The sequence below is a fragment of the Physeter macrocephalus genome, chromosome 17 (genome assembly GCF_002837175.3).
Source record: "Physeter macrocephalus isolate SW-GA chromosome 17, ASM283717v5, whole genome shotgun sequence".
Lineage (NCBI taxonomy): Eukaryota > Metazoa > Chordata > Mammalia > Artiodactyla > Physeteridae > Physeter > Physeter macrocephalus.
Window position 1 is genome coordinate 6,580,735 of NC_041230.1, and position 18,129 is coordinate 6,598,863.

Here is an 18,129-nt window from a genome sequence, read left to right on the forward strand (position 1 = left end):
GTGGATAGATGTAGGAGGTAGGAGGGGGGATAAGCATGTAGATGAAAGATTGTGACTCCTTGGGGGTGTTAATTTTAATTATGTAAAAATATCTCGACCTGTTTTTAGTGGAACTGTGTCCTTTCCAGGGACTTTAAAAAAATCAGAGATGGGAATCTCTGCCTCTTATAAAGTTTTTAGAACTAAAAAAATGGGCCTTGGGGTACTCCATATTTGGAGGATTTGACGTGGAATTTCATGTGTTTAGTTTCACGTTTATTTAATGAGATTTAAGAACATTAATGGGTCACTTTGTGGATGATGCGGGGTGGGGGGGTACGGTTGGCCTGGGTACCTGGCCACAGTCTAAGAATATGTACAGAATTCTGACCCATTCCAGTTGAATGATGGGCCCAAGTGGGTGGGAGACATGGGAATTCCTGTTTTATCCAAATGTTCCAGAGATGGTATGTTGGAAAGGAGTGGGGGTATAGGAGGACGTTGGGAGCATGGGAGAGGGATGGAGACTCCTTTTCTGGTGGGGGGACACCCCAGAAAAGCCCAGGCTGGGCCAAGGGTCTTCGGCCTCATCACAGATGTGTTCCTCTCATGACAGTGTCCTGTGGGACAGGACAAAAGCCCCAAAGGTGTCCCTCTATGGACCAGATATTAGGATGCAGGGAGGCAAGACAACTTCCCAGGGCTAGCTCTAGGGTGACAGTCCGGAGATCTGACTTCCATGAAGGGGCCGTGGCAGTGTGTGGCGGGGGGGCTGCCTCCACCCCTCTTGCTGCCCACTGAAGCTCTCTGGCTCTCTCTCTCTCTCTCTCTCACTCCCTCTCACCCCAGCCCCTGGAGGTGGCGGCGTGTAGACCAGCCCTGGGCACCTCCACTACTGTCCCTGCCTGAGTGCGGGAGCCTGAGGACCGGGTGGAGGCGGTGGGGACCCCAGCCTTGCCCAGGGAGCGCTCCCCTGAATGAGCCGTCCCACCTACTCCAAGGCTGGAGCCGCTGCACCTCCCCAGGCCTTGGCAATTACGACCCCCCAAAGAGCCCGTCTGCATCCCAGACCCAGGGACTCAGGCCTCCAGCTCCTGGGGTCCCGGGAGTCCACCCTCAGCCCCCCACAATCCCTGTGTGCTACTCCCCGGCACCTCTCTGCTCCCCGAACCCTCAGCGTCTATGTCTTGAGCTTAATAAATGTGCATTTGGTTTTTCCCCCTGTTCTGTCTGTGTGTTCTCATCTGTGGGGACAAGACGGGGGAGGGGACAAAGCTGAACCTGGGGAGCTCTCTCCCCCATCCCCAGATTTTCCCCCTTCCTCTCCTTCGCCTCCCGCAGTGCCACAGTGGCCGCCTTCTCTCTCAGAGCCCTCAAGCTTCCCTTCCCTCCCTCAGCGCCGCCGCCCCCAGCTGCCCCTTCCCTTCTTATCCCCGAGACCCCAGAGTAGACCCCTCCCCCGCTCTCCCTCCCTCCCCACAGGAGCCCCACCCCGCCCAGACCTGCCCGCCCTGCTGTTCCCCACCCCCACCCTCCCCTAGGCCGGGTGGGTGGAGGCCTCCGCCCAGCCTCTCACCCCAACCCCCCCATAGCCCTCAACTTCTCCCCCTCCTGCTCCCACCCCGGGCTCTGAAGCCAGGAAACCCAAGAGCCCTCCCGTAGGCCGGGTGGCTGGAGGCCTCCGCCCAGCCTCTCACCCCAACCCCCCCATAGCCCTCAACTTCTCCCCCTCCTGCTCCCACCCCGGGCTCTGAAGCCAGGAAACCCAAGAGGAAATGACTGAGCCCGTCTCGGTCCCCGCCCGCCAGCGCTCCCCTGGCCACACCCTCCGCCTGGACTCCGCCACTGCAGCTGCCCTCTCCGCACGAGGCTGCCGGCTCGGGACCCCCAGCTCTGACGTGAGTCTCTCCTCTGATCCTCCTCCATCCGCTCCCCTCTGCCCAGGGGCCGGGCTCAGGTGGGTAGAGAGCGATCTTCTTGGTGCCTCTCCGCCCCCGCATTCATGCTCACTGTCTCTCCTGCTCTCCAGTACCACCATGTGCGGCACTGCTTCTCTCCTGCCTCAGTCTCCCCAGCTCGCCTCCATCCCTCTCACCCTCCCAGATCTGCCCAGCATCCTGCTCTATTGTCCCTGCAGGGAGGCCCCTAACACCAGCTCACTTTTTCCTCTGAGATCAGGAGCACATTACTCACTCTTCCTCTTTCCCCCTCCTAGCTTACTCCTCTGCTCTGAGGACTTCCCCAGAGGGAGGGACCGAGGTCTCAGATCTACTCCGGTGCCCCAGATCCCTCCCCTTTGCCCTACACAGTCAGTCCTGGCTAAGCCCTGCGTGCTTCTCTGCCTCAGCCCTGTGCAGTGGCTGCTACTTGAAGCCTGGTTTAGTCTGATGCTTCTTGTTTTCTTTGGGGACCTGCAGAGGGAAAGAGGGAGTGACTGCTGGCGATCCCTACTTCTGAGACCCTCCCCCTGGGCCTCCTTCCCGCAGCCAAAGACCCTGGCAGGGGTCTCTGAAGCCAGAGGTGCCTGCTCAGGGTAAGGATGGGGGCTGCAGGGTCCCCAGGGGTTGCCCTGGGCCTGCCTCACTGACATCATGGCTGACCCCAGGTCTGGCTTGCTCTATAGATGTCGCCCTGTGGTCGCCTGTGTCTCCTGGTCTTCGTTGGCCTGATTCTCCCCACCAGAGGTAAGGCCCAGCCCTTGACTCCACCCTGCTGCGGAGCCCCCAGCCCCACTTCGAGTGCACGTGTTGCTGGGTGGGCGGCTGGTGAATTTGGATGCTCTGTCCTGTGTCCTCAGTCCCCTCTTGAGCTGGCACCAGGAAGTGGGGGCCCCAATAAGGGGGCCAAGGTTACACCCTGTTTAGATACCTCAGACCTGGGTGGCTGCTTCCAACGAGTCTGGCCAGGGCCTGTCCTGCTGGGCATCCTCCATTTCACCTCCAAGAAGGACTCACGGAGTTTGATTTGGCAGGGAGATGGGTGTCGGTTTCCTACTTGGCAGCCAGGAACACCGGACTCACAGCAGAGCAGCTCCCTTGGATCCCCGGGTGATATATGATTAGGTAAAAAGGTGAGCTGGGGCCAGTCCAGGAGTTGGAGATGTCTCACCCTTGCCTGAGAAGTGTTTTCTGAAGGCAGTATCTGTGGTGGGCCTTTGCAGGTGCTTTCTACATGACAGGTGCTTGTTTCAGCTTCAGCTCTACTCTATGATGCTGTTGTCATGACCATTTTACAGATGAGGAAACTGAGGCTCAGTGAAGGAAAGTGCCCTGTGCCAGAGGCTAGTGAGTGGAGGGGCTGGGCTACAACCCTGGAACCCAGAGCAAACTCTGCACTGAAGCTGCCCCATTTCTCTTTGATAAAATGGTTTTCCTGTGTTCATTCAGTCATTCAACAAGCGTTCACTGAACAGATCCTATTCTAGGCACTGGGGAAACAGCAATTGCATAAAACAGGAGTTCACATTCTAGTTGGAAAGACAGACAGTAACTGACACACCAGTAAATTATATAGTATGCTAGAAGGTGAAAAGTGCCATAGAGAAAAACAGAGGAGAGAAATGAGGATTGTTTAAATAGGGTGATCAGGTAAGACCCCACCAGAAGGTGACATTTGGGCAGACACTTGAAGGAGAGGAGGGGACAAGCCAAGCAGGTATGTAAGGAACGAGTGCTGTCTGGAGAGTGTGAGTGACAGAAGGCAGGCCAGGGTTCGGGTTCGGGTTAGGGTTCGGGTTCAGGTTAGGGTTAGGGTTAGGGTTAGGGTGGGAAGGGGCAGGGTGGTAAGAGGAGAGGTCAGAGAGGTGACAGGGGACCAGGTGGAGGGGGGACTTATGGGCCAGTTAAGGACTGTGGCTCTTACTAGGAGTGAGATGCAGCCAGAGGAGGGCCCTGATCTGACTCAGGGGTTCACAGGCTCCCTCTGGCTGTGTGTGGGGAGCAGACTGTAGGGGTGGGATGGGAGCAGGGAGACCAGGGAGGAGGCTGTGTGATGGTCCAGGAGGGAGAGGAAGGAGGCTGGGCCAGGGTTGGGGGCAGTGGCTCTATCCAGCACTGACTGCATGTTAAGCAGTGGGGGAGACCATTCCCACCTCCATCTCATTTCACCCTCTCTACAGTCCTGAGTAGTAGATTCAAGTATTATCCCCACTTTGCAGATGAGGCAGCCGAGGCTCAGAGAGGGGTTTCACTTGCTCCAGGACACACAGCAAGGAAGTTATTAGGAACAGATTTTGAGATCAGGGCCCTGGCTGAGTCTAGCACCTGGGCTCCTAGGCTAAACTGCCTCTGTCATCCCACAAGGATAGGTAGGGAGAGGCAGCTGCAGGTAGGGTGCTGGGGCATTAACATTTCTTAAAACACTTCCACCAAAGCTGATCAATCACACATCTGTCTGCTGCTCCACCAGCAGGCAGGACTTCCTGGTTATCCCCCAAAGTTTCAGGAGGGAGGGCAGGGTAGGGGTTTCGGTGAGAGAAGGGGGACCAGAGGCTCCTCCCTGACTTCTCATCCTTGATATCCCAGGACAGACATTGGAGGAGACCACATCCATTACTCTAGCAGATCCAGTCACTGAGAACGTTCATTCCCTGACTCCAGCCCCAGGTGAGGAAAGAGGGACAGGTCTGTCAAGATCCTGTCATTGCAAATAACAATGGCAACAAAAATCTCAAACTTGGACCAAACGGGATTGTTTGGATTTGTGTAACTGAAAAGTCCAGGGATGAACCTTCAGGCATGGGTCCATCTAGGCTCAAATTATGCTATCAGGAACCTATCTCCATCTCCTGGGTCTGTTTTCTCTGTGATGGCTTCATTTTCAGGCACATTCTCATTTTATGGAGCAAAGATGGCCCATAGAGACCTGGAGCTTCTATCCTACCTGCTAAGAATCCCGAGGAAAGAGAATTTCCCCTTCCCCAATCCAGCAAATGCCCCAGAACTGAGTGTCATTGACCAGGCTCAAGTCACACACCCACCTGTGAGCTGATCACTGTGGCCACAGGCATAGAAAACTGATTGGCCAGACCCGGGTCTCATGTTTAACTTCCAACAGGGCTGGTGCCAGGCCCATTGAGCCAAGTGGGCTGACAGTCAGGGAAGGATGGTTCCCCAAAGGAAGTTCAGGGGGCTCTTACCAGAGGCGGGTGGGTGCTGAGTAGGGGAAAAGGCATCTGTGGGAGGGGAGCGCCTGAGGCCAGGGAGATCCTGTCATCCCATTTGGGCAGTTAGCAAATGGCTGGGTTAATTCGTTTCCATGACATCAAATTTGAGTTGCTATGGAAATCCCCCTGTACCTCCGTCCATGCACCTTCTCTGCATCTTCTCTCTTTTCTCTTCCTTTTTCTGGACTCCAGACACTGTCCACCCAGAACTCCAGCCCACTCCCCAGACTTCAACCCTGCAGGCTGGTAATGAGTTGGGCAGGGGCAGAGGGTGGGGAGGGGGGCCTGGGACGGACATTGTTGCCCCTCTTGCTCTGACACTCTGGGTCCTTGATTACCCATTTCAGTCCTCCAGTGCTGAATCCCCTGGTTTACTTTGTCGTGGGACAGCCAGCTAACTCCATTCCCTTCTTGTAAAAGTTGTTTGAAATCATGAAAAATAACATGCCTATAGAAAAATACAAAAACCGTAAGTGTACAACTTAAATTACTCTAAGTTGAACCCAGGTAACCATCACCCAGATCAAGGAATAGAGCTTTGCAGACACCCCAGAAACTCCCCATATGCCAACCCCTTCATTTTCTTCCTTTTATCTCTTTATCTTTTTCCTTTTTTGAATTTTCAAATCATTTCTTAACTCTTTCTTGGAATATAACATCATTCAAAAAATGTTCACCAATTTTGTCCATTAATGTTTAGTGGCACATAGACACGTTCTCCTTGGAAGTAAAAAGAATATTGCAGGCAAGATGAAATCCCTTCATCCACTCCCCATTTTCATTCTCTTCTCCCTCTCTGAGAGGTCCCCACCATTAGTGTTATATTGGGAGTAGTTCCCCAATGATACTGCATCACATGTGTATTAACTGGGGAAAATATACTAATTGGGAGGTGTCGTTGTGGGAGCTTAAGGATATTGTATGACTGTTGTTCAGCAACTTGATTTTTTTCCCCCATGCAATAATGTGTTTGGAAGCTCTTCCCACAGTCCTATGGAAGCATCCATGTTGGTCTTTTTCACTGCGTGGCATTCTGCAGGGTGCCGGTGCACAGCTGATGAAGCCATGCCCATCTTGATGAGCATCTTGGTTGCTTCCAGTTCTTCCTGTTGCTAGCAGTGCCACAATGAGCAAGGCTGTCCCCTCCTCCTTGAGCACTTATAGCACAAATTAAGTGCCGGTCATGGTCCTAAATATTTCACCCTCATTCACTCATTCAATCCTCACACAAACCCTCTGAGATAGAAATGAGCATTATCTTCGCTTTACAGGAGGCTCAGAGTAACTCACCCAAGGTGTCACCGAAAGTCAGTGACACGGCTAGGATGAGGGTCCAGGAACCTGGCTCTAAAGTTTACCCACGACACGTTGGGGCAAAGGCACACTGATTTGCCCTGCCACCAGTGGCGTGTGAGAGAGTTCCCCTCTCTCATCCCCACAGCAGCACTTGTACATGGATGTCTTTGATTTTTGCCAACTTGAGGAGGGGAGAGGGTCCCTTGCTGTTTTCTGCAGGTCCCTGATTGGCTTCTTTCTCACCCTCCCCTCCTTTCTCTTCCGACCTGAGTAGAAGCAACCCCGAGCCCGATGGAGATCCACACCCAGCAACCTACGGAAATGGATGTGCTTCTAACAACAGGTCCAGGGACAGACAAGAGCAGGACGCAAGGTAGAGCCTGGGACTAGAACAGCAACATATGAGTTGTGTTTAATTCTCCATCTAGGTCGCCATTTCCCTGAGTACGTTTCTCAGAGCACCCGTTTGGGGAATTAATACATTTTTCAAAAAGTTTTTCTCGGTTTGCGGTCAAAGGTATTTGGGAAACTCTGAGTTTAAAGTTAAACATGTTTCTATCTGGCGGGACTTCTCAGAGTTGTAATAAAGCTTGCTTGTAGCAGGCATCCCAAGAGGGAGCATCTAGTTTGCAGCGTTTTCCAAACTTGGTAGACTCAGGAACCCTCTTTATTCAGATCCCTTCGAAGGGCTGGTGCGGGAAATGTACCTGTAGGTGTTTCCTTGGTGTAGATCTTCTTAATGTTAGAGCAGGAGCAGTTCAGTTGCAAAACTCAGAAAACCCAGCTGGATAAAAAGAAAAAAGACGTATTAGCGATATACGCCCTGTAAAGTCCAGAGGCACCAATTTCAGGCACAGCTGGGTCAAAGAGCTCAAGCACTGTCATCACGACTGACTTGCTTCCTCTCACAGCTCTGTTGTCTTCATTCTCAAGCGGCTTTTCCCCTCTTAGTGACAAAGGTGGTCCCGTAGCTCTAAGTTTAGGCTACAAACTCAGCAGCTAGAGTGCATCTCTAGCTGAAAGGCCTAGAGTTGACTCTCATTGGCCCAGCTGCGGTTATGTGCCCATGTCTGACCAATGGGAGCCTGGGAAGTGAACAGCTCTGACTGACTGGTCAGGCCCTGAGTCTGTGCCCCATGTCTGATCTGAATAGACCAAGAGTCAGGGAAGAGGTGGCTCCACTCAGGACAAGTGAGTTAATGTTACCAGAGGCGTGGGAAAGGGGGATGAGCAGAAATTAAGGTAACAGAGGGTCTCTAATGCCTGTGTGATGATCCATATTTGAGAACCAGCCCCCACTGGAAAGTACTATAGATGAGGCCACTCCCAGGCTGAGTTGCATGCACGGTTGCTCAGACTGGGCACTGCACAAGAGCACTACCTAGAAGGTCACACCGTTCTCCTTGTAGATTTTTTATCATTGTTACAACTTCCCAGTGATGGCAGTAAAGCATCTCATTCTGAAAGAATCTGTCTATTAAAACAATTTTACAACAGATGGAAATACAGTGTCTTGGGGAAGGGAGCTTTTAAAATTTTGTACAACAGTGGGGTTTGGGGGTGTAGCAGCTGTTTCCACATTTTCCAAATGAGAAAACATCTTCACCTCTCCGGATTCACTTCCTCTGAGTCCTTGCTGACCTGGGTTACCCTATGTGGTATTCCATGTTCCTGGTTATACGTGATGGAAATTCAACTGGGTCGAGGGGGGTCAGCGAGCCAAGTGGTAAAAGGCACTGCTGAGCCCAGCGCCCCCAGAGCCTCTCTCCCTTCTTCATCTTTGTCTCTCTTGCACTGGAGCTTGTTTTTCACCTGGCAAGGAGATGGCCAGCTCAGAACTTCCGTCACCTAGTGTCCACTCAAAAGCCCTACTTGGAATTTGAAAGGTAGGGAAAGGTGAGACTGGTCACATGCTCTCCCTTGTGGCTGGGTTACAATAGGAGACCCAGATGGTCTGGGGAAGCAGGAACATTTCCCCCCAAAGAAAGGGGACTGTTGCCAGAGGAAGGGAGGAGTGAGAGCCAAGTAGACAATAGCAACAACGTGCTGAGGTTTGCTCCATGCGGGACGCTGTGCTAAGCTTTCACGTAGTCACTCGTTCACTGCTGACCACTACCTTATGTGGTAGGAGCTGTCGGTACGCCATTTTACAGGGAAGGGAACTGAGGCCCAGAGAGGTTACTTGGCTGGCCCTAGGCCACACAGCGCAAAGTGGCAGAACCAGAATTTGAGCCCAGGTTCCCACACACCGGGGTGGCCGGGGTGGCCGGGGTGAGGGCGGGGTGGGGGGAGGCATGAGCACCACATACCACTGAGGCTGTCCTTTTATTACATTTCCTGGGGTCCCTCCATCTTTACCCTTGATCTGGCTTATCCCTTTTCTTGGAAAAAGGTTTCCTGAACATCTTGTAATCCTTGGCTGTCGGTTCATATTTAGGAAACGAGGTGCTGAGGCTGGCCTGGGGAGCCAGTTCACGAGGCAGCTTCTCTGCTTGCTGGCTTCACACCGGGGCATCAGTTAGGGATGACCACCTCACTGAGGACATTTCTCAGTGCCAGAGGGGCAGGTCTTTCCTTGGGTATTGATTTTTTTTTTTTTTTTTAAAGAGAGGAACCCTCTGGTGTTTTTGGTCTGGGAGCAGAGGCAAAATTCAACATGTTTTCTAACAAGTATCGCCAGGCTCTGTAACTGGGTCAGGGTTCTGGAGGCCCCTGTCTGGCTCTGACAGATGTGACCCTTTATTCCTGATCATGGGGTGGTCCGGGAGGTCCTAGGAGACGAGCCAGGGGTTCCTCGGGAGTCGGAGCTGTTGGTCCTAATCAGGGGGTGCAGGCTTATTGCGGTATTTCCATACCTGCCACTCCTGGCTGCCTCTGTGGGTGGGAGGAGGGGATACCTGGCCTGCGCCCCGAAGGTAGGCGTGGGAGAGGGGCTTCTCCTGGACGCAGACATTCAGTTGTCTCTTGTTTCCCTCCACGGCTCACTCCTGCCCTCCACCATCTTCTGGCCACTGTCTCTGCTGATCCCACTCAAGGCCCCACGCCCTCCGAGACCCAACTCCCACGCAAAAACGTCAGGAGGGACCCAGCCCTCAGGCAGACTGGTCAGTAACTCCCTTCCCAGACTGGACACAGGCTATGTCCTACTCACTGTGTGTTTTTAGCGCCTCAGTACCGCCCAGCACAGAATAGTGCTCAGTAAACAGGTGTCAGGCGAATACCTGACTTCAGGGCTGGTGTTCTTGTGGGTGGGTACAGGGTAGACACACAATAAATGTCTGAATAGATGAATGAATGCATAAGTGAGTGCTGCATGCCGACGACCCAAAAACCCAATGGCTTATAACGACAATCATTTAGAGACTTGCCTGGTGGGCCAGGGGTTAAGACTTTGCGCTCCCAACGCAGGGGTCCCGGTTCAATCCCTGCTCAGGGAACTAGTTCCCGCATGCCACAACTAAAAGAGCCCACGTGTCGCAACTAAAAGAGCCTGCATGCCACAGTGAAGATCCCACATGCTGCAACTAAGACCGGATGCAACCAAAAAAAAAAAAAAAAAAAAGACAACCATTTATGTAGCTCTCAAGTCTGCAGTTTAGAAGTTTAGTCTGGGCTTGGCTGGGTGCTTCTCTGGTCTCAGCTGGACTTACTTGTGCATTGGAGCTCAGGCTGGGGTCAGCAGGGAGCTCGGTTTGTAGGGGCACCTTGATTCTTCCCCTCCCGGTCTTATCTTCCACTTCCTGTCCAGCCAACCCCAGTGAACAGATGGAAATGATACACCCACGGGTCATATAGAGAATTCATTCATTCATTCAGGCAATATTCATCGAGCATTTATTGTGTGCTGGGCACTGCTCTAGGTGCCCAGGGGTACAGCAGTGAATGAGACAGACGAAAATCTCTTCCCTAATGAAGGAAACGTTTTCATGGGGAGAGAGAGACAATAAATAAGAATCATAATAACTATATATCAGGTGGTTTTAAGCTGCTATCAAGAAAAATGAAGATAAAAAGGAAAAAAAAGAAAAACGAAGCAGGGTTAGGGTGAGAGAACGACTGGAGAGTATTTTCTGTAAAGGGCCAGGGAGACCTCACTGAGAAGGAGCTGAGGGGGAGCCATGTGGACATCTGGGGAAGGGAGCTTCAGGCAGCAGGAGCAGCCAGTGCAAAGGCCCTGGGGTGAGAAAGGGTCTGCATGGTCACCAGTGGTGGGGGAGGGGTGGAGCACAGTGAATGAGGGGGGCAAGTGAGGAGAAAAGGTTAGAGGTGATGGGAACCAGACTGTGTGCTGAGTAAGGACTTCAGTTTTGCTCTAAGTGCACCCAGGCTGAGACCCAGGTGTCTCCTCTCTGACTCTGACTCTGACTCTCACTCACCGATTCACTCCGCAAACCTTTGCTCCCTTCTGTCCCCTCCAGGTTCAAGCGAGGACGACCCCTTCTCCTATGGTAAGTTACCCATGGGAGGCTGTGGGGAGAGGAGGGTGCAGGCCCCTCTCGCCACACGCCTCCATTTCTCTCTCTGCAGACGAGGACACCCTCCGGAAACGGGGGCTGTTGGTGGCAGCCGTGCTGTTCATCACCGGCATCGTCATCCTCACCAGTGAGAACGGGGGTTGGGCAGGAGGGGCATCAGGACTGGGAGGGAGGAGGCCTTGGCTTGGACTCTGATGGAGGGTAGGTTCTTGAAGGCCCCTGAGCAAGGTTGTTTTAAAGGAGGCTTATCCATATAAGCCTCCCCAGAGTTCAGTGGCTTAAGGTGATAACCATTTACTGAGTTCTCAATTCTGCAATTTGGAAACTTAGGCTGGGCTCAGCTGGACGGTTCTTCTGGTTGCAGCTGGATTTATTCACGCGTCTGAGGTCAGCCGCGGGTCAGCAGGGAGCTCTGCTTCTATGGGCACCTCAGTTCTTCACCTGGTGGTCTTCTCCTCCAGCAGGCTAGCCTGTGCTTGTTCACATGGCAGTGGCAGGGGAATGCGATGGTGCAGCTCCCCAGGATTAGCAATAGCGGGAAGCTTTGATGGCCCCGGGCTGCATGAGTGAGGAGAGGTAATGGCTGCGCCAGGGCCTGATGAGAGATGGAAGTGGAGGAGGGGGCCCCAGGCAGGAACTGTGGCTTCAGAGAGAGGTTTCCAGCCATGCCTCCTGGTAAGCCCACCGGGAGGGAGCAGGGCAGGGTTCGAGGGGATCGGATACCGCAGCCTCTCTCTCCTCCTGCCCTCCTCTCTCCCTCCAGGGCCTGTGGGCTGCGGCCTCTCAAGTCAGCTTCCCAGGGCCCAGTGTCGAGCGGGGAAGGGGGGCAAAGGGAGATTAACAAGTGGAGAAACTAATTTTTTAAGAAGTTTAAAAAATGTTACAGATTAAGTAAAACACGAGGGCAACCAGTTTGCAAGCTCTCAGTTAAGCTGTACAACCCACGCCAAGTTTTATGAGTGACCTCTCTTGTCCAACTTCCTCATCAGGAAAATGGGCACAGCCTCAGCTTTTTGCCTTAAGGTGGGAGACGGAACACTGATAGAATTAAAAAGAGATCGCTGATGCGTGTGTGATCCTGTTGAATCGGGGAGTCAAGCACTGTTGCCTCAGTTGTTCAACCTGTGCTTATAGATCCTGACTTAGTGCCAGACCCTGTTCTCTCCCCTGTGGGAAAAGTGAGGCTCAGAGAGTTGAGAAGTTTGTCCAAGGTCACACAGCACATAAAAATCAGGGAATGACTGGACCCAGGTCTGTGTGAGGGCAGAGCCTAAATGTTAGCTCTGGGGCCATAAACGGTTCCAGTGACATTTGTGAGCACCTACTCTGTGCCCAGCCTGTGCTGTGATGCTGGGGGCCCTGGTCCCCACCCTCGGAGAACTCACAGCTGGTGGGGGGATGACATTAAACAGCTCAACACATTAATGAACAGAGTGGAGCAGAGATACAGGAAAAGAGAATTACCAGGAGGAAAATAAAGATGGATTGAAAAGGATGGGGAGAGGCACTCCCTCTAAAGAGGTAAAATCAGAATGGATTCTGATAAGAAAGATGATTTTAAAAACAGGTAGAGGGAGCAGCAAGTGCAAAGCCCCAGACGCAGGAATGAGCTTAGCGTGTTGCAATAACCACGGGAAGAGGCTAGGGTGGCTGGGGCAGTGTGAGCGGGAGAGGGGTAGGAGGTGAGTCCAGAGGGACAGGGAGGTGTAGGTTAAGGGTGGCAGCCAGGAGATGGGAGAGGGCTGTTTTCTGAAGTCCCCTTTGTTTTCTAAGATCCCCCTCATTTGCTTTGGCCCAGCCCCCTGGCCTTCCTGCTCTCCCTTAACCCCACCTGTCTACGTCTGCCTCAGGGCCTTTGCATTGACTGTTCCTTATGCCTGGTACACCCTTCCTCCAGATGTCCATGTGGCTCCTCCCTCACCTCCTCATTGAGGCCCCTGTAGTCACTGCCATGAGGATGCCCTCAGCTCCTGGGTCTCCCTGCATCCTTCCTCGTTTTATTTTTCTTCATAGCATGCAGCACTTTCTGACACATCACTGTACGTGCACCTGACTTAGTTCTTTTTCTCATTGTCAGTCTCCCCCACTAGAAAGCTCTACTAGGGCAGGGATTTTATCCATTCTCGCTCCCAACTGTGTTCCCAGTGCCTAGATCACTGCCTGGCACAGAGCAGGTGCACAATAAATGTTTGCCGACCACATGACTGACACACAAGCTAGGTCTCCTCGGTGTAGGGGTGGGGGGAGGACCCCCCTCTGGACCCTTGCGATAACCATTTACTGAGTTCTCAATTCTGCAATTTGGAAACTTAGGCTGGGCTCAGCTGGACGGTTCTTCTGGTTGCAGCTGGATTTATTCACGCGTCTGAGGTCAGCCGCGGGTCAGCAGGGAGCTCTGCTTCTATGGGCACCTCAGTTCTTCACCTGGTGGTCTTCTCCTCCAGCAGGCTAGCCTGTGCTTGTTCACATGGCAGTGGCAGGGGAATGCGATGGTGCAGCTCCCCAGGATTAGCAATAGCGGGAAGCTTTGATGGCCCCGGGCTGCATGAGTGAGGAGAGGTAATGGCTGCGCCAGGGCCTGATGAGAGATGGAAGTGGAGGAGGGGGCCCCAGGCAGGAACTGTGGCTTCAGAGAGAGGTTTCCAGCCATGCCTCCTGGTAAGCCCACCGGGAGGGAGCAGGGCAGGGTTCGAGGGGATCGGATACCGCAGCCTCTCTCTCCTCCTGCCCTCCTCTCTCCCTCCAGGGCCTGTGGGCTGCGGCCTCTCAAGTCAGCTTCCCAGGGCCCAGTGTCGAGCGGGGAAGGGGGGCAAAGGGAGATTAACAAGTGGAGAAACTAATTTTTTAAGAAGTTTAAAAAATGTTACAGATTAAGTAAAACACGAGGGCAACCAGTTTGCAAGCTCTCAGTTAAGCTGTACAACCCACGCCAAGTTTTATGAGTGACCTCTCTTGTCCAACTTCCTCATCAGGAAAATGGGCACAGCCTCAGCTTTTTGCCTTAAGGTGGGAGACGGAACACTGATAGAATTAAAAAGAGATCGCTGATGCGTGTGTGATCCTGTTGAATCGGGGAGTCAAGCACTGTTGCCTCAGTTGTTCAACCTGTGCTTATAGATCCTGACTTAGTGCCAGACCCTGTTCTCTCCCCTGTGGGAAAAGTGAGGCTCAGAGAGTTGAGAAGTTTGTCCAAGGTCACACAGCACATAAAAATCAGGGAATGACTGGACCCAGGTCTGTGTGAGGGCAGAGCCTAAATGTTAGCTCTGGGGCCATAAACGGTTCCAGTGACATTTGTGAGCACCTACTCTGTGCCCAGCCTGTGCTGTGATGCTGGGGGCCCTGGTCCCCACCCTCGGAGAACTCACAGCTGGTGGGGGGATGACATTAAACAGCTCAACACATCAATGAACAGAGTGGAGCAGAGATACAGGAAAAGAGAATTACCAGGAGGAAAATAAAGATGGATTGAAAAGGATGGGGAGAGGCACTCCCTCTAAAGAGGTAAAATCAGAATGGATTCTGATAAGAAAGATGATTTTTTTTTCTTTTTTTTTTTCTGTTGAATCGGGGAGTCAAGCACTGTTGCCTCAGTTGTTCAACCTGTGCTTATAGATCCTGACTTAGTGCCAGACCCTGTTCTCTCCCCTGTGGGAAAAGTGAGGCTCAGAGAGTTGAGAAGTTTGTCCAAGGTCACACAGCACATAAAAATCAGGGAATGACTGGACCCAGGTCTGTGTGAGGGCAGAGCCTAAATGTTAGCTCTGGGGCCATAAACGGTTCCAGTGACATTTGTGAGCACCTACTCTGTGCCCAGCCTGTGCTGTGATGCTGGGGGCCCTGGTCCCCACCCTCGGAGAACTCACAGCTGGTGGGGGGATGACATTAAACAGCTCAACACATTAATGAACAGAGTGGAGCAGAGATACAGGAAAAGAGAATTACCAGGAGGAAAATAAAGATGGATTGAAAAGGATGGGGAGAGGCACTCCCTCTAAAGAGGTAAAATCAGAATGGATTCTGATAAGAAAGATGATTTTAAAAACAGGTAGAGGGAGCAGCAAGTGCAAAGCCCCAGACGCAGGAATGAGCTTAGCGTGTTGCAATAACCACGGGAAGAGGCTAGGGTGGCTGGGGCAGTGTGAGCGGGAGAGGGGTAGGAGGTGAGTCCAGAGGGACAGGGAGGTGTAGGTTAAGGGTGGCAGCCAGGAGATGGGAGAGGGCTGTTTTCTGAAGTCCCCTTTGTTTTCTAAGATCCCCCTCATTTGCTTTGGCCCAGCCCCCTGGCCTTCCTGCTCTCCCTTAACCCCACCTGTCTACGTCTGCCTCAGGGCCTTTGCATTGACTGTTCCTTATGCCTGGAACACCCTTCCTCCAGATGTCCATGTGGCTCCTCCCTCACCTCCTCATTGAGGCCCCTGTAGTCACTGCCATGAGGATGCCCTCAGCTCCTGGGTCTCCCTGCATCCTTCCTCGTTTTATTTTTCTTCATAGCATGCAGCACTTTCTGACACATCACTGTACGTGCACCTGACTTAGTTCTTTTTCTCATTGTCAGTCTCCCCCACTAGAAAGCTCTACTAGGGCAGGGATTTTATCCATTCTCGCTCCCAACTGTGTTCCCAGTGCCTAGATCACTGCCTGGCACAGAGCAGGTGCACAATAAATGTTTGCTGAACACATGAATGACACACAAGCTAGGTCTCCTCTGTGTAGGGGTGGGGGGAGGTCCCCCCTCTGGACCCTTGCACCAGCTCTTCCCCTGTCAGCTTCTTGTCACTTGCTCAGAGTTGCCTTGGAGCCTCCCGAGGGGAGGCTCGTCCTTCAGCACCCAGATCACCACAATAATCAATACTGTTCCAACTCATGACTGAACCATTTCCTTCACCTACAGGTGGCAAGTGTAGGCAGCTGCCCCGGTTATGCCGGAGTCATGACAGATGAGTCCGTCGGAAGTGGGGGCTGATGACCCGATGGGCACCCCGAGACTGAGCCCCTGCTGACTCCCCGTGCCTGGCCTCCTCCCTCCCCTCGAAGGACCTACAGACTAGTCGACAAAGCCCAGCCTGAGAGGTAGGACGTGGATGGAGCCAGAGCCGGGACTGGTGGCCTGAGCCCCCTACTCTCCCAGCCCTGCCCTCCCTGAAGGCTGACTGGCTCCCCACTTATCCATTCTGTTCCAACAAGAAGTAAAGCACTGTGGTCTTTGCCCCATGGTCTCTGATCATTCCTGACTGGGGAGTGGAAGAAAGCAGCAGGGGCTGGGGCAGGGCCCCCAGGAGTAAAGTGAGGGAGTCACAGACTCCAAGGCCAAGCTGGGGCCCACAGTGAACGAAGCCAGCCTGGGTGAGGTGGGAAGGATGGGGGCAGGGGCGGGCCACAGGGGAATCTGGCCAATGGGAGGGTCAGTGTTGGATTCCGCCCATGGCAGATTGAGGCCCCTGGCCTGGTCCTTGTGCAGAGCCTGGCGTCCAAAGCCAGCTCACCCCCGACACTGAGAGACAGCACTGGTAACCGGGCAAACACAGACGGAGGGCCCGGGCCCACGGTGACCTGCTTTCTTCCCACTCTGGATGCCTTCAGCACGTGAGTGTGGACACCCCACCCTGCACATCCAAGGTCCACCCACACCCCTGGTTGCCTCTTGGTCTTAGGGCTGTGCCCACAGAGAAAGCCACGCAGGCCCTGGAGTGGGCTCAGGGTAGTCTGGGTGGGGAATTCCAGGGTCCTGGGGGCCCAGAGCGTGGTTGAGAAGGGGCACAGGCTCCTGTGGGCACTTCCTGAAAGCCCTTAAGTTCTGCAGCCCGTGGGGAGGGACTCAACCAGATGCGGTGAGAGCAGGCCCTCTGAAGTGCAGGGCCTGGGGTGGGGACCTCTGCTCAGGGTCAAGGGTCATCATGCCAAGCCAAGAGACAAGGTCCTGTTCGAGGCGGTTGCATAACAATGTTTCACAAACTTCAGGTCATAGCCTGTTCCCGGGGTTACAAAATCAGCGTAACTGTGGGCTGTGAGTCGCGTTGAAAAAATAAAAGGAAAAGAAGTAATAAAATAGAAAAGAAAATATCAGAATATATCACAAATAATATGACATTGTAGATAGATTCTTTTCTCAATTTTTGCCGCATTTTTATCCCACCTGTTATTATTCATTTTTTAAGAGAAGAACTCCCTTTTTAACTTAAATAAATATATTTTAAAAGGCACAGTGAGGGGGCCTTCCCTGGCGGCCCAGTGGTTAAGACTCCACACTTCCACCGCAGGGGGCACAGGTTAGATCCCTGGCCTAGGGAACTAAGATCCTGCATGCTGCACCGTGTGGCCAAAATAAAACCCCCCCAAAAAGGCACAATGATATATGGAAAACCAGTACTGCTTCCTATAAATAGAAGATAGCCAAAGAGATAAATTCAGTGAAACAAACACATGTATTTTATGCAATATATTGTATATGTCTGTATGTGACATATATTATGTATAATATATGTATACTATCTATGTGATATATATCATACGTGATATATATATATAATATACATATGGGGGATACGAAAAATATTTTTTGATTGGCACTCCCCACCTACTAATCGGAACAGATACCTAACCAATCAGGAGGGAATATCATTCATATATATATATCATATATTACACACATATGTATATATTCATGTGTAATGTGTTATATCTATTACATTGAATTATAAATTAAATATGAAATTGTCACTATTCAAATTTTTTTGACCTATAAAAACAATTTCATGTGGCTCAACCTAATGATGATGGTATAAAACGGATTTCATACTGCAGCTCACTTTTAAAAAATATTGAAAAGCACTGGGGAGAGGGAGCATATAGGTTGTCACAGCGAAGGAACTAAGGTTCTTTCTCAGAACAGGAAGTGCTGGCAGCCACATTTGCCCCCTGGCTGGATGGCCACAGGAGTATGTGGAAGATGTCTCTAGTATTTCCCCAACTTCAATCATCACGCATGCTCTTCACAATTTTTGCTGTATTTTCATCCTGCCTGTACTATTATTATTCACTTTTTAAAAAATCAGCTCCCTTTTTAACTTAAATACATTTATTTTAAAAGGCGCAATCGGGCTTCCCTGGTGGCGCAGTGGTTGAGAGTCCGCCTGCCGATGCAGGGGACACGGGTTCGTGCCCCGGTCCGGGAGGATCCCACATGCCGCGGGGCGGCTGGGCCCGTGAGCCATG

At 52.3% G+C, this 18,129-nt stretch overlaps 2 protein-coding genes across 7 annotated transcripts in view; both read left to right on the forward strand.

Annotated features, from left to right (window-relative positions):
* FXYD7 (FXYD domain containing ion transport regulator 7) overlaps positions 1-1,850 on the forward strand; it is a 13,088-nt gene extending 11,238 nt beyond the window's left edge. For 2 of the 4 annotated variants that reach the window (XM_028478181.2, XM_028478182.2), the window contains exon 12: positions 1,736-1,850. In XM_028478181.2, the coding sequence (XP_028333982.1) occupies positions 1,736-1,758 (23 nt within the window). In that variant the 3' untranslated portion in view covers positions 1,759-1,850. Of the gene's footprint in view, positions 1-828; positions 1,204-1,735 lie in introns of those variants that run through there. The other 2 variants (XM_028478179.1, XM_028478180.1) reach the window with 1 other exon arrangement.
* Positions 1,847-16,145, forward strand: FXYD5 (FXYD domain containing ion transport regulator 5). Of its 3 annotated transcripts, XM_028478188.2 has the most exons (11): positions 2,397-2,512; positions 2,603-2,663; positions 2,951-3,049; positions 3,140-3,263; positions 4,503-4,583; positions 5,336-5,389; positions 6,714-6,812; positions 9,475-9,543; positions 10,858-10,887; positions 10,967-11,041; positions 15,809-16,145. In XM_028478188.2, the coding sequence occupies exons 4-11, from the start codon at positions 3,200-3,202 to the stop codon at positions 15,856-15,858; spliced, it is 522 nt and encodes a 173-aa protein (XP_028333989.1). In that variant the 5' UTR covers positions 2,397-2,512; positions 2,603-2,663; positions 2,951-3,049; positions 3,140-3,199; the 3' UTR covers positions 15,859-16,145. The 3 variants fall into 3 exon arrangements, with proteins under 3 accessions (XP_007106586.1, XP_028333989.1, XP_028333990.1); XM_007106524.4 differs by lacking the exons at positions 2,397-2,512; positions 2,951-3,049; positions 3,140-3,263 and adding an exon at positions 1,847-1,936 and having other exon boundaries at positions 15,809-16,143; XM_028478189.2 differs by lacking the exons at positions 2,951-3,049; positions 3,140-3,263 and having other exon boundaries at positions 15,809-16,143.
* Positions 16,146-18,129: the final 1,984 nt, after the last annotated feature.

What these genes read in the sequence shown, in the direction of transcription:
- FXYD5 (XM_028478188.2), top strand. Translation starts at nt 3,200, where the DNA reads ATGACCATTTTACAGATGAGGAAACTGAGGCTCAGTGAAGGAAAGTGC. An exon ending in TTCCCTGACTCCAGCCCCAG is followed by an intron (nt 4,584 to 5,335) that starts GTGAGGAAAGAG and finishes TCTGGACTCCAG; the next exon opens with ACACTGTCCACCCAGAACTC. An exon ending in GGACGACCCCTTCTCCTATG is followed by an intron (nt 10,888 to 10,966) that starts GTAAGTTACCCA and finishes CTCTCTCTGCAG; the next exon opens with ACGAGGACACCCTCCGGAAA.